General features: G+C 41.4%; 5 protein-coding genes across 11 annotated transcripts; 2 read left to right on the top strand and 3 right to left on the bottom strand.

The window, feature by feature from the left end:
* Positions 1-64: 64 nt before the first annotated feature.
* Positions 65-1,968, bottom strand: LOC108630956 (dynein light chain 4, axonemal). Its single transcript, XM_018034563.2, has 2 exons — positions 1,382-1,968; positions 65-900 (listed from the first exon to the last, which is right to left on the bottom strand). Exons 1-2 carry the CDS (start codon positions 1,439-1,441, stop codon positions 655-657), a joined length of 306 nt encoding a protein of 101 aa, XP_017890052.1. The 5' UTR covers positions 1,442-1,968; the 3' UTR covers positions 65-654.
* Positions 1,969-2,071: 103 nt separating this feature from the next.
* Positions 2,072-3,430, bottom strand: LOC108630955 (pleckstrin homology domain-containing family J member 1). 2 transcript variants are annotated; one of them, XM_018034561.2, is made up of 3 exons: positions 3,078-3,430; positions 2,852-2,943; positions 2,072-2,798 (listed from the first exon to the last, which is right to left on the bottom strand). In XM_018034561.2, the coding sequence occupies exons 2-3, from the start codon at positions 2,940-2,942 to the stop codon at positions 2,287-2,289; spliced, it is 603 nt and encodes a 200-aa protein (XP_017890050.1). In that variant the 5' UTR covers position 2,943; positions 3,078-3,430; the 3' UTR covers positions 2,072-2,286. The 2 variants fall into 2 exon arrangements, with proteins under 2 accessions (XP_017890050.1, XP_017890051.1); XM_018034562.2 differs by having other exon boundaries at positions 2,072-2,783; positions 2,852-3,421.
* Positions 3,431-3,557: 127 nt separating this feature from the next.
* On the top strand, positions 3,558-6,692 carry Mrgn1 (Mahogunin ring finger 1). 3 transcript variants are annotated; one of them, XM_026818521.1, is made up of 9 exons: positions 3,558-4,026; positions 4,146-4,264; positions 4,407-4,684; positions 4,765-4,906; positions 5,043-5,246; positions 5,365-5,604; positions 5,711-5,871; positions 5,939-6,212; positions 6,339-6,692. In XM_026818521.1, exons 1-9 carry the CDS (start codon positions 3,939-3,941, stop codon positions 6,519-6,521), a joined length of 1,689 nt encoding a protein of 562 aa, XP_026674322.1. In that variant the 5' UTR covers positions 3,558-3,938; the 3' UTR covers positions 6,522-6,692. The 3 variants fall into 3 exon arrangements, with proteins under 3 accessions (XP_026674322.1, XP_026674323.1, XP_017890037.1); XM_018034548.2 differs by having other exon boundaries at positions 3,563-4,026; positions 5,359-5,604; XM_026818522.1 differs by lacking the exon at positions 4,146-4,264 and having other exon boundaries at positions 3,562-4,026; positions 5,359-5,604.
* A 9-nt stretch (positions 6,693-6,701) lies between these two features.
* RpL10 (ribosomal protein L10) lies at positions 6,702-7,985 on the bottom strand. 3 transcript variants are annotated; one of them, XM_018034559.2, is made up of 4 exons: positions 7,918-7,976; positions 7,739-7,790; positions 7,177-7,482; positions 6,754-7,084 (listed from the first exon to the last, which is right to left on the bottom strand). In XM_018034559.2, the coding sequence occupies exons 2-4, from the start codon at positions 7,759-7,761 to the stop codon at positions 6,754-6,756; spliced, it is 660 nt and encodes a 219-aa protein (XP_017890048.1). In that variant the 5' UTR covers positions 7,762-7,790; positions 7,918-7,976. The 3 variants fall into 3 exon arrangements, with proteins under 3 accessions (XP_026674325.1, XP_017890049.1, XP_017890048.1); XM_026818524.1 differs by lacking the exon at positions 7,739-7,790 and having other exon boundaries at positions 6,702-7,084; positions 7,918-7,985; XM_018034560.2 differs by lacking the exon at positions 7,918-7,976 and having other exon boundaries at positions 6,702-7,084; positions 7,739-7,814.
* Positions 7,986-8,353: 368 nt separating this feature from the next.
* LOC108630946 (G protein pathway suppressor 2) lies at positions 8,354-10,627 on the top strand. 2 transcript variants are annotated; one of them, XM_018034551.2, is made up of 8 exons: positions 8,355-8,676; positions 8,764-8,980; positions 9,081-9,240; positions 9,347-9,458; positions 9,556-9,609; positions 9,726-9,887; positions 9,991-10,112; positions 10,200-10,627. In XM_018034551.2, the coding sequence occupies exons 1-8, from the start codon at positions 8,580-8,582 to the stop codon at positions 10,371-10,373; spliced, it is 1,098 nt and encodes a 365-aa protein (XP_017890040.1). In that variant the 5' UTR covers positions 8,355-8,579; the 3' UTR covers positions 10,374-10,627. The 2 variants fall into 2 exon arrangements, with proteins under 2 accessions (XP_026674324.1, XP_017890040.1); XM_026818523.1 differs by lacking the exon at positions 9,556-9,609 and having other exon boundaries at positions 8,354-8,676.
* The last annotated feature ends 6 nt before the right edge of the window (positions 10,628-10,633 follow it).

Here is a 10,633-nt window from a genome sequence, read left to right on the forward strand (position 1 = left end):
AAATCACTTGTTGTCCCAGCATTAGTAGGTATTATTATTGTTTTAAATAAATAAAACTGCTCCGTTCAATACTCGTTTGTTTACGTTTAATACGTACACACGTAATAGATTATACAACAATTGCACAAATTTATACATACACAGTTAGATATAGTTATAAAATACATGAAATATCACACTGCAAGCAGTTGCTACATAATGCGATGTCTGCACTCACGCACATAAATAATTCCATTTTTGGCATAACGTTACGCGCACGAAACAATGTATATGACCCTTATCATATTTTTGGTGTGCACTAGAATACTTTCTGTTTGATTTGTATAAAAGTTATAGATAGCTTTTTATGATTATTTATTATGGCTAGTTCGAGTAGCATGACGACGAGAGCAGAATATGTTTCAATTCTGATATTCTGCTACCGGTGAAAGAAGCAATCCGTGGTCGTGTCCATATGTATGAATGCAATCTTATCTGAACATGCGCTAATTCCCAGAAATTCATTTGTACATACATATGCTACGTTACATAGTACGGTAGCACGCGCCCGTAAGAATGATACACCGATAGCAGCAGGCCGACGTCACACATTGACAAGTGTTATTTGTACATTTAGGAAGCAATCATTTTTGTTTGAAATCTTTCGAAATCTCGCTATGCCGATTTCCATATACATATCGCTAAATTGCCAGCATACATGTACAATAGATGTTTCAATTGATAAGTTATCTCGAACCCGTAACCCTCGCCTACGACAGTGTGCCAGGATGCGCCGAATTTTTTATCCATCGTTTCTTTGATCATCCGTGAAACACTCTCGTAATTGTCGGCGTACTTTTCAGCCGCGGTGACGCATAATTCCATCGCTTCTTGCTTCATCTCGTCCGACATATCGCACTTCTGCAACAGACACAATTTTACGAAAGACTCGTGCAAACAAATATAATACAACATGATATACTTTCCGTGAAGTCTATATGTAATGTCACATGTATTTCCTCTCTGGCGTAACACTAGTAGACGAGCAAATACTCTCTCACATACACAGACATCCACACACACACAGAGTATTCTGAGTCGCCATTTGAAAATGTACGGCTTCTAGATCATTTAAATGTCTTTACGACTTATAGGATCTGAATCTCGTGCGAATTAATTATTAAAAGTATACTCTACTCGATGAACTATAAATAATAGTTCACGCTCGTAAGTAACAAGATGAAAATGATGTTTTTTTTGCAAAGTGACTTGTATCGATTAAACAATGCTATACGCGCCGCAACACGCTCGTACATATACGTATATTGACTTGAAAAGAAGTCGAGGAGTTCCCGACGATACAGCTGTCACACAAGATGAAATAGACATGTACATTACTTACTCGGCAGAGAGGATACGTGTGCAATATTTTGACGACGTCGTCCTTTTTCACCTCGGTCATCTCTGAATTTGAATTTTCATTAAAAACCACCGTATCTACTACTCATACGTATACATATCATGTATCTGTATACTGTGCATCCAAGTAATAGAGAGAATACCGACGGCATAATACATTCTCTGAGAATGTTGCCATCTTACAGGCGCCGCCGAGCAAGACCACACGAGCACACTACTACCACTACCACAGAGGGGTTGTATACATATGCTGTATACCTAAAACTATTCCCATTGGCAGTAACGGCACTCGCCTCTCACTGGCCACCGCTACCAGTGCCACTGCGCCACGTCCACAAACCCGAGCTGGATTAATTTCACTGTTATCAATTGTTATTACCAAAATGTACTATATTGGACATTATCCCAGAGGTTTTGCAAGAGCCTTGGAAAAATATGATTTTTATTACAATATCACAAACGTATAGTTATGTATATAACAATTAGCAAAGTATAGAACGCGATACACCGATGCTGCCTACGTATGTTACAGTGTATACACGCGCGCGCACACACACACACACACACACACACACACACACACACACACACACACACACACACACACACACACACAAACGTGAACAATATAGAGAGTATGTATTTGGCTTGAAAAATACTTTTGAAACTTATGTAAACGAGGTACGGAGTATAGGTAACTCTTCGGTTACTTATTTAAACAACAAAGACATTTATCTATGTTGGTACATGTATGTACAAGTAGTTGACTCTCGATGACGATGAAACAGAAGATGATAAAGATTTATGACACAATGTGTTGAAAATTAGAATCCGCTACACGATCATGCTTTTAATCATCGTCCTCCTCAGACAAGACGCGCACGGGGCTTAAAACTCGATTAAATTCATTTCTTTTGTCACTGTGTTTAAAGCTGTCGATGTTACGACCGATGAACTAAAGGATGTAGTGAAAGAGCGTACATGAGATCGGAAAGTTGACGCAGGTTCCCATGCCACGTCTCGAATGATTCCCTGATTTCTTGGATAGACGAGTAACGGATCTTTCCCTGTTATTTTGAGCAACTTTTCTTGAAGCATTATCAAACGAAACCTCCAATACTCGTAGCTGGCCTGTTTCAATGCGTTCACCCACTTCTCCACTTGTGATTCCGAACGACCACTCAACACATGCCTTTTCTCGTATTCATCGCGAAATGCTATGCTGAACGCGAACACGCCCTCCGTCGTGCCAGCATCAAGATTAATACTGTAGTTTTCTAAAATAATTACTCCCGCTGGTTGCCTGTCGTCGATCTGTCCTAACTCGTTGATGTTAAAATAAAACAACAAATTGTATCTTAACTTGAACCATTTCTCTTTGAATCCTAAAATGATAATAACTATAGGAAAGACGATGATGGAGCGTGTATGAATAGATCATAAATCGACTAACCTGATTTATGAGCCCGTTTATGATTCAAACGGCCTTCGATGTCGGCAGGTCCACTACTCGCTTCCGCGAGTTCTTTCTCGTTGAACTTCATACTTATTATGTGACATATAAGAGTGAAAGAACTTTATTTTTACACATTCGTATCGCGTAATTTTCGCTGTCAGATGGTCGCAATAATACTGCGTTCCACTATTGTTCTACTACACTTATTCATATTGTTATTCACCTATTGCTATTGCTATCATTGTATTTAGCGTGAGTCAGTCTTTCATCCCTTCCAGCGATTACAAATTAAGATAACTGCTTACAAATTATTACGTGCGCGGACCAAACCGACCAAACGCGAGACGCGGGGCAGGGCGATTGTGCTGATGGCTGAAATTTTAAATTACAATTACACCTGCGTCTTGATTCTACAATTTTTTGTAGAGGAAAATATTCAAGTGTCACAAGGGTAGTGTATGGCGTGTATGGCATCACTATTCACGTATCAGTCCCCGTTCGTTATTAAGTCATTGAGGAATAGTGCGAGAAATTATGAGCAATTATGAGAGTGAGAATCAAATTCCGCAAATCTTTTAAGTGAAACATGAGTTTTACTGTTGCTCAACGCACGGCGCTATGGTCGAGATTCGTTCTTTCTTACGCATTTTACGCACTGCGGATGCATTGTTGTTATATGTTTGCGTGTGCACATACAGACAACATACACGAGTGTCACAAATGTCAACTGCACGTGTAACGTAATCGTTCAGAATTATAATGAATTACTTCGTAATCCAATAACGAATACGGGCTGCTCTCGTGTTCTCGTAGAGTTCGAAATTAAGCATATCAGCAATAAAGAATAATAGCAATAGGTGTCGGATGCGCACTGCATGGTCCAGGGTCCAGTTAGTCCAGCAATTACAGTATACATACATATAGTTTGTTAGTTCACTGGCTATCTGAGTCTGAGCACTGGCGAAGCGAAGGTGAAGGCGAAGGTGGGCGAAGGGATCGTGCACGGTCGTATTTACGTACTTAAAAGCCAAGTTCATCTTGTCGCAAGTGTATTTTAAGTATACTTATGAAACATAAATAAACGATGGGTGCTCTGACGAGTCGACAAAACGCTGGAGTAGAAGAAGTTGACATCGTTTCGAATCATGCATATAAATATCCTCCTCGTTCAGGTTCGTATCCATGCGAGGTAGATAGGTTCATACATGCATACATTTTATAAATACCAAACGTCTTCGACGACATGTTCCGAAACGTTTTTCATATATTATAATCAATTTTCGTTCATCAGGAAGTTATTTCGGTAGTCATTTTATAATGGGCGGTGAACGGTTCGATACACCTCAGCCAGAAGCATATCTTTTTGGAGAGAACGCCGATTTAAATTTCTTAGGAAGTCGCCCAACCCCAGTAATCTCTCTCTCTCTCTCTCTCTCTCTCTCTACATATATGAATATATATACATATATCATTTAGTCTCGTCTAGCATTGTTTTACGTTTAAACGTGTACGTATACACGCGAAGAATGTTAAAGAACTATTTTCGTTTCAGTTTCCATACCCACCGCCACAAGCTAACGAGCCTACCAAAACGTTAAAGAGTTTAGTGAACATAAGACGAGAATCGTTGAGATTGATTAGGAACGTTGATCAAACTTCGACGTCGCCACAGTGTCAGACCGTCGTCGTGAAGCATTACGGGGGGGATGGATGTGACATTGATAAAAAACCGAGTCGTTATAATATTGAATTCACATTTGATTGCGACGTGAGATGTGCAATTACGATATATTACTTTTGCACCGAAGAAGTGACAACGAAAGGCGTTACGTGCGTATCGAATGTCGATATTAGAAAAAAAAAGTGCACGGGGCATATCGTACGATACGACGATATAATTTCGTTTGTAGGTACACGCCAAGAGATCCATCTATGAATTCTGAAACATATTATTATAAGAAAGGTGCAAATCAATTATTTTCGCAAACATCCCATGTATTTGACCCGAGAGCCTACAGTAAAGAAGATTTATTGTACAACGCTGATAGGGAAGTATGTAGTACTTTTATACTGTCTCTGTTTTGTTGGATGATAAACTGTTATTTTTACTCACTACTACTACTACTACTACTATTACTGTTAATCAGCAATGTATGCACGCGCTGCGATCAATTGTCATTCTTCTCAGATAATACCAATAGCCATTCACTGCGTCGCCGAAGAAGGTACCGATGAACCGAAACAGTCTCACACGACCATCGCTGTCGTTGAGAAACATTCGGATGGAACGTATGTACTAAAAGCCCTCAAACAAAAACTGTTCGTCGATGGTCTTTGTTACTTGCTTCAAGAGATATACGGAATTGAAAACAAGAACGGCGAGAACGCTAAGGTATATGCACGCCCCACACGCACAAAACGCCTTTCATCATCGCCTTACACTCGAATTTCTTTCATAATCCAATTTCCTTTTACTATCATCGTCATCGTTATTATTCGTTCAGCAACAGGGGAGCGACGAAGATACGGATGACAATGGATCCGAGTGCGTTATCTGTATGTGCGACGTACGAGACACTTTGATACTACCGTGCAGACACTTGTGTTTGTGCAACAACTGCGCGGATTCACTTCGATACCAAGCGAACAACTGTCCGATATGCAGAGCTCCTTTCAGGGCACTCCTTCAAATTAAAGCTCTGCAGAAAGCGACCGGAGCCATAGTATCGAATCCACCTTTTCCGCCAGAGGTAATTAACGATTAAGCCTTATTTCCATAAACGCAAACCGGGACCCCCGATCTGCCTGCCTGACAACGACGAAAGTTAAAAAATTTGATGGACGTGAAATCCGCAGGGAAGTTGCGAAATCATACCGGCTGGATACGAAGCCGTCTCTCTCATAGAAGCTTTGAACGGTCCGTACATTCCAAGGACCGCGGCTCTCGCGCCAGAATCTCCAGATACGCCCGATACAGATACGGTCAGCGCGATTCAAGCAGCGGAAGCATTGAACAGGTAGACGAATATACGATTACATTGTCCATTTTGTTTTTTGCTAAATCGTGTCTGTCATACTGAGAAGATCTGCCGAACGTACGCCCGTATCGAAACACGTGTCGAAAGAAGCAGATGTATCTGCAAGAACGAGTGGCACTACCGCGTGCCCTACGCCAGAATTCCGGATGTCAGTTTTATTGGCCAGAGACGAGCATTCCGGGTCGCAGAAAGATCTTCATAATCGATCACCTGCCGCGATGAGAATGAAATCGTCTGGACACATACGAGAAAAAGCGGCGTTACGATCACGGGACACGCTCAGACTTGTAAACGAGAAACAACCTACGTCTCTTTACGAGGTACTTTTCACCATATACACACACACACACACACACAGTCTATAATTTTCATTTTGTTTGTCGACGCATCGTCGTTCTTTTTACACGTATCTGCTGCTGCTACTACTCTTAATTATATTTTTGCAGGGGCAAACACAAGACGAAGACAGTGAGGCCGAGAAATTGTCTCCGTTGTTGGACGCAGCGACTAGTACGGAAGCGTTGAACGCTCAAAGTCGTGATATTTGCGATATGGACATGGACGACGAGATTCCAAACGTGGAAAATGAAAACGACGACGATAATAATATCACGTGTCATTCACATTGAGCGTTCGCGCGAAATCATTTTCATCTTGGAAATCGAATCGGTCGAATTATCTTTAATATCTTTTGTACTGTATACATATAAAGTCGCGTTTCTCGCGAAAATTCTGATCAATGTAAATAACATGTTATGTAGATATAAAATTTGGACGATGGACGAAAATGAAAATTGAAACACGTTTGCTTTCATTTCAAACTGATTTAATGAGATAATTGGTCAAGAAATTAGTGCCCACTTAAGCAACGGCGAGAAGCTTCTTCCATTTCTTCCAGTCCTCGAGAGGTCCATGCTCAGGTAAGTATTTCACGTTACAACCATCTGGAGCTAGCCGACCAGCCGTCTTTAATTCCTCATACTCGGCGCGGTCGTACTTGGTAAAACCCCATTTTTTTGAAACATAAATTTTCTGACGGCCGGGGAACTTGAATTTCGCACGACGCAACGCTTCGACCACGGCAGCCCTGTGACGGTCGGACGAGCGTATGCTCATTATCGGTTGTCCGATGTGCACCCTTGCCACGGTACCCTGAGGTTTACCAAAAGCACCTCTCATTCCAGTTTGAAGCCTTCAAAAATAAATAAGAATGCAATCTCGTCGGCATACATACCACACGCGCATCTCCTCACCGAACGTTAACAACGGTCCAACAAGATTTACCTGTCGGCTCCGGCACACGATAACATTTTGTTGATCCGAATAACGTGGAACGGATGCAGTCTCATACGAATGTGGAACTGATCCTTTCCAGCATTCTTCACCATGTACTTGTTCGCACAGATACGTCCTGCTTCGAGAGCTTCGGAACTAAGCTGCTCATATTCATCCGACACCAAATGTACGCACAGCGGAAAGTCCTCGACCGAAGCTTTCTTCTTTCCAAGATCAAAGATACGTATCTTTGGATCGGGAACACCCCTACAGAATCTTGATTTCGGGTAAGGTTTGTTCTTGCAGTAACGATAACTGTAAAAGTACAATGGAAATTCTTCTTCACTTCTTGGTAACACGACACAGAGCTGCCAGTTGCACAGAGGTGTAAATGTCACACGTTGGCTCGCATACCAAAATTGATCGGGAGTCAATCTCAACGTAGTAGCATATACGAGATTTCAATACGATATCAGAACAACTTATAATTTACATTGGTATACGGCAAGAAACAAACAACATTTATTCTCTTTCTGAAAGGAACGAACAAATGCATATACTTAATACGTACCACCTAGCTGGTCGACGACCCATACTGGCTGCCTCGACGATAAACAGAAATACTAGACGAACGGTAAAGATAATGCTCGTTACGATCTTGTTTAAAAATGATAAATGATACTAAAAAAAGGATGAGCGGTATAACGTTGGATACATGACGATTAAAATGAATGCATACAAATACGTTACCTTGCGGCTGTTAACACGATGCTGTGGAAAGAGAAGAGAAGGAGAAGCGACATCTAGCGAGGTGACACCCAAAACAGAATGTGACGGTGACCAAACGATGGAGCCACGTGAGCCAACCTCCATGAGGCAAGTTCCTATTAAATGTACAGCTCAATATTGGCTTAAAAGCGGAGCGCTCCTTCCTTCTAAGCCAATATTGCCACAGATATGAAGCATATTCATGTGCAAAGTTATTCATCGGGTTTTATGATGATTTCTAATGAACGACTTATTAATCTTATTATTATGATTATTATGATAATAATAAGATTAATAAGTCGTTCATTGGAATTATCAAAATATATGGCATGAAAACAACCCTTAAGTTTGCTGTGTGTACAGCAGGTACGTACTGTGACGACTGTGACTGCGTGATACGTAATGCGTGCGCATGCGCGATGTGAGTCGATGATGGGCGTGACGCTGCTGCACTTCCGACAGTTCCGACAATCTCCGACATTACTGGACATTACCCGCTGAATTCGTGGAACGGGTATCGAAGGAATTGGAACAGAATCGACGTTAACCCAGCCACCATTGCTGACTACTGATCTGATGCATTTGGGTACATCTTTCTCATATAGCACGAGATTCGTATTGTTTTTAAAGGTGGTGAATGAAAAATGCCAGCCGGAAACGCAGGCCCTCCTGAACGAAGTGAGCAGATGTGGAAAGCGTTGAAAAGTCACATTACGAGAGACAGACAACGAAAGAAGCAAGGTGCATAAGTAAAAGCTGAAAGAAAGAAAGGAATTCCGTTTATATTTTCGTTTTATAACGCCAATGTTTTTCATTGGAAATGCTTAGAGCAAGAGGCCGACGCCGAGGAGGAACGTCAACGAAAGGAAAGAGAACGTCAGCAAAAGCAGGATGCAATGACTTTGGGCGAAACTAGGGAACAAATAGCTACTTTGGAGAGTGAGCTTGCACAGTTGAAAGATCAGAAACATCAATTGTTCTTGCAATTGAAAAAAGTATTGAACGAGGACGATAATAGAAGAAAACAATTAATTAAAGAAACAAGGTTTACCAAAAAACATTTCAGATTTCTGTTTACACATTATATACTCTGCAACCATCATCGTCATCGTCATAGTTGTTCTTATCGTTATTGGTACATGCAGCGTTGGCTCTGAAGTCTTAACGGCAGCTGCTGCTGGGTATTCAGGGGCAGGCCCTGGAGTATTTCATCCGCAAGTGTACCAAGTTCCATTGCCAAGAAGCAGTAGTCCCCTGTACAAAGTACAAACTGTGGGCGCGGCAACTCATACTTTGTTATCAACAGTAAGTGAATGAAACACTTGTGTACCTATAGACGAATCGACATTAATTTGTGGATTCATTTATTTATTTGTTCGTCCGTTCGTTCGGGCATTCATTCATTCCTTAGGGACCATTGAAGAGGACCCGTAGCCCTTCTCCACCATTAACAGGTCCATATCACACTAGTTACGGATACAAACCGACACCTTCCATACCGAGTTACAATCCTGCGCCATCCAGTAAGTAATATCAGTACAGTGGTTTCAATTTCAGTGTTAAAAAGATATATGAAGGCAAAGAGAAAAGAGAGTATTAAACGTTTGTGCCTGTGTATAGAATCTGAGGAAGCAGCTAGGAGATCTGGCGATTCCCGAGCTGTTCTCTGGAACAGTGAGTGAATAAATCTTTAATTTCCATGCTCTTTTTTTTTTTATTAAAAAAAAGTCATCTGTAATCGTATTCGCATCGCTCATCGTTAAATTGCATCGTTACATATCTTCTTTCAGAGAACAATCAATATTCCGCTTCGAACTTTTATTCGGCACCCACGGGTCAAAGCGTTTACAATTATTCGACGCCATCCTCGCAACCGTCTCGAGAGCCTGAGCCATCAGCTAAATCGGTGTATCTTTCAGGAAACAGAGCAACATTGTCGACGCATCAAACTGGTACAAATTCTCTCGTATATGTATACGCTTCACGTGTCAATCGGGCACGATCTGTCGAACAAAATCGTTATAATACATGTGTGATATCGTTATTTTGCGTCAGCGTACGTTACCAATTTGCATTCGTTGGACTATAAAGGCGCATACGCGGAGGATAAGTTTTGCTTGAGACCTAGCCATGTCACTGTTCACGGTGGAGCCATTCCGATTCAACAACCGCCGCAGGTAAAGTTTTAGTACTTAGTTTCTTTAACGAACGAAGTACAGTACGGTGAAAGAGAGAGAATCTAGCAGCATCATCGGTGTTCGTAGGGTGCGAAAACTGGAGGAATCACATCAGGATATCCAGTGAGAGCGCCGCAACCACCTCCAACTCCATATCCACCGCCGCCACCAGGCACTTACGTCAGCGCGTCCGGTGGTAATGTTCCCGGTCGATTACTGTACACTCAACCCGGAGCACGGTATCTCCAGAGAGAAGTTTAGGTTCAGTTCATTTATATCGAGCATGGTGTTTGATCTACGATCACCGTCGCATTCGTACAAACGATATTGACAAATCTTGTTTCATACGTACAGTCAACAAGATTATAAAAAGAGAAATGTATTTTATATGATATCATTGTCCTCCGTTAGTGTACCGGTTGTCATCGTGAACGCCTGTACAACAACTTACGGATACACGTTAGGCGCATGTAGACACACGCGTCAATGTCAACAGTAATTTATCACTCATCATATATACA

The sequence above is a fragment of the Ceratina calcarata genome, unplaced genomic scaffold (assembly GCF_001652005.2).
Source record: "Ceratina calcarata isolate Rehan_Ccalc_2016 unplaced genomic scaffold, ASM165200v1 scaffold8, whole genome shotgun sequence".
NCBI lineage: Eukaryota > Metazoa > Arthropoda > Insecta > Hymenoptera > Apidae > Ceratina > Ceratina calcarata.

Bases quoted from the DNA above. Each gene is read 5' to 3' on its own strand.
- LOC108630956 (XM_018034563.2), bottom strand. From the start codon at position 1,441: ATGACCGAGGTGAAAAAGGACGACGTCGTCAAAATATTGCACACGTAT. The intron at 901-1,381 runs GTAAGTAATGTA...TGTCTGTTGCAG, and splicing joins ACACGTATCCTCTCTGCCGA to AAGTGCGATATGTCGGACGA.
- LOC108630955 (XM_018034561.2), bottom strand. From the start codon at position 2,942: ATGAAGTTCAACGAGAAAGAACTCGCGGAAGCGAGTAGTGGACCTGCC. The intron at 2,799-2,851 runs GTTAGTCGATTT...TCTTTCCTATAG, and splicing joins TAAACGGGCTCATAAATCAG to TTATTATCATTTTAGGATTC.
- Mrgn1 (XM_018034548.2), top strand. From the start codon at position 3,939: ATGGGTGCTCTGACGAGTCGACAAAACGCTGGAGTAGAAGAAGTTGAC. The intron at 5,605-5,710 runs GTAATTAACGAT...TGAAATCCGCAG, and splicing joins ATCCACCTTTTCCGCCAGAG to GGAAGTTGCGAAATCATACC. The intron at 6,213-6,338 runs GTACTTTTCACC...ATATTTTTGCAG, and splicing joins AACCTACGTCTCTTTACGAG to GGGCAAACACAAGACGAAGA.
- RpL10 (XM_026818524.1), bottom strand. From the start codon at position 7,970: ATGTCGCTTCTCCTTCTCTTCTCTTTCCACAGCATCGTGTTAACAGCC. The intron at 7,483-7,917 runs GTAACGTATTTG...GTACTTTTACAG, and splicing joins ATCGTGTTAACAGCCGCAAG to TTATCGTTACTGCAAGAACA. The intron at 7,085-7,176 runs GTAAATCTTGTT...TTATTTTTGAAG, and splicing joins TCGTGTGCCGGAGCCGACAG to GCTTCAAACTGGAATGAGAG.
- LOC108630946 (XM_018034551.2), top strand. From the start codon at position 8,580: ATGCCAGCCGGAAACGCAGGCCCTCCTGAACGAAGTGAGCAGATGTGG. The intron at 8,677-8,763 runs GTGCATAAGTAA...GGAAATGCTTAG, and splicing joins CAGACAACGAAAGAAGCAAG to AGCAAGAGGCCGACGCCGAG. The intron at 9,610-9,725 runs GTGAGTGAATAA...ATCTTCTTTCAG, and splicing joins CCGAGCTGTTCTCTGGAACA to AGAACAATCAATATTCCGCT.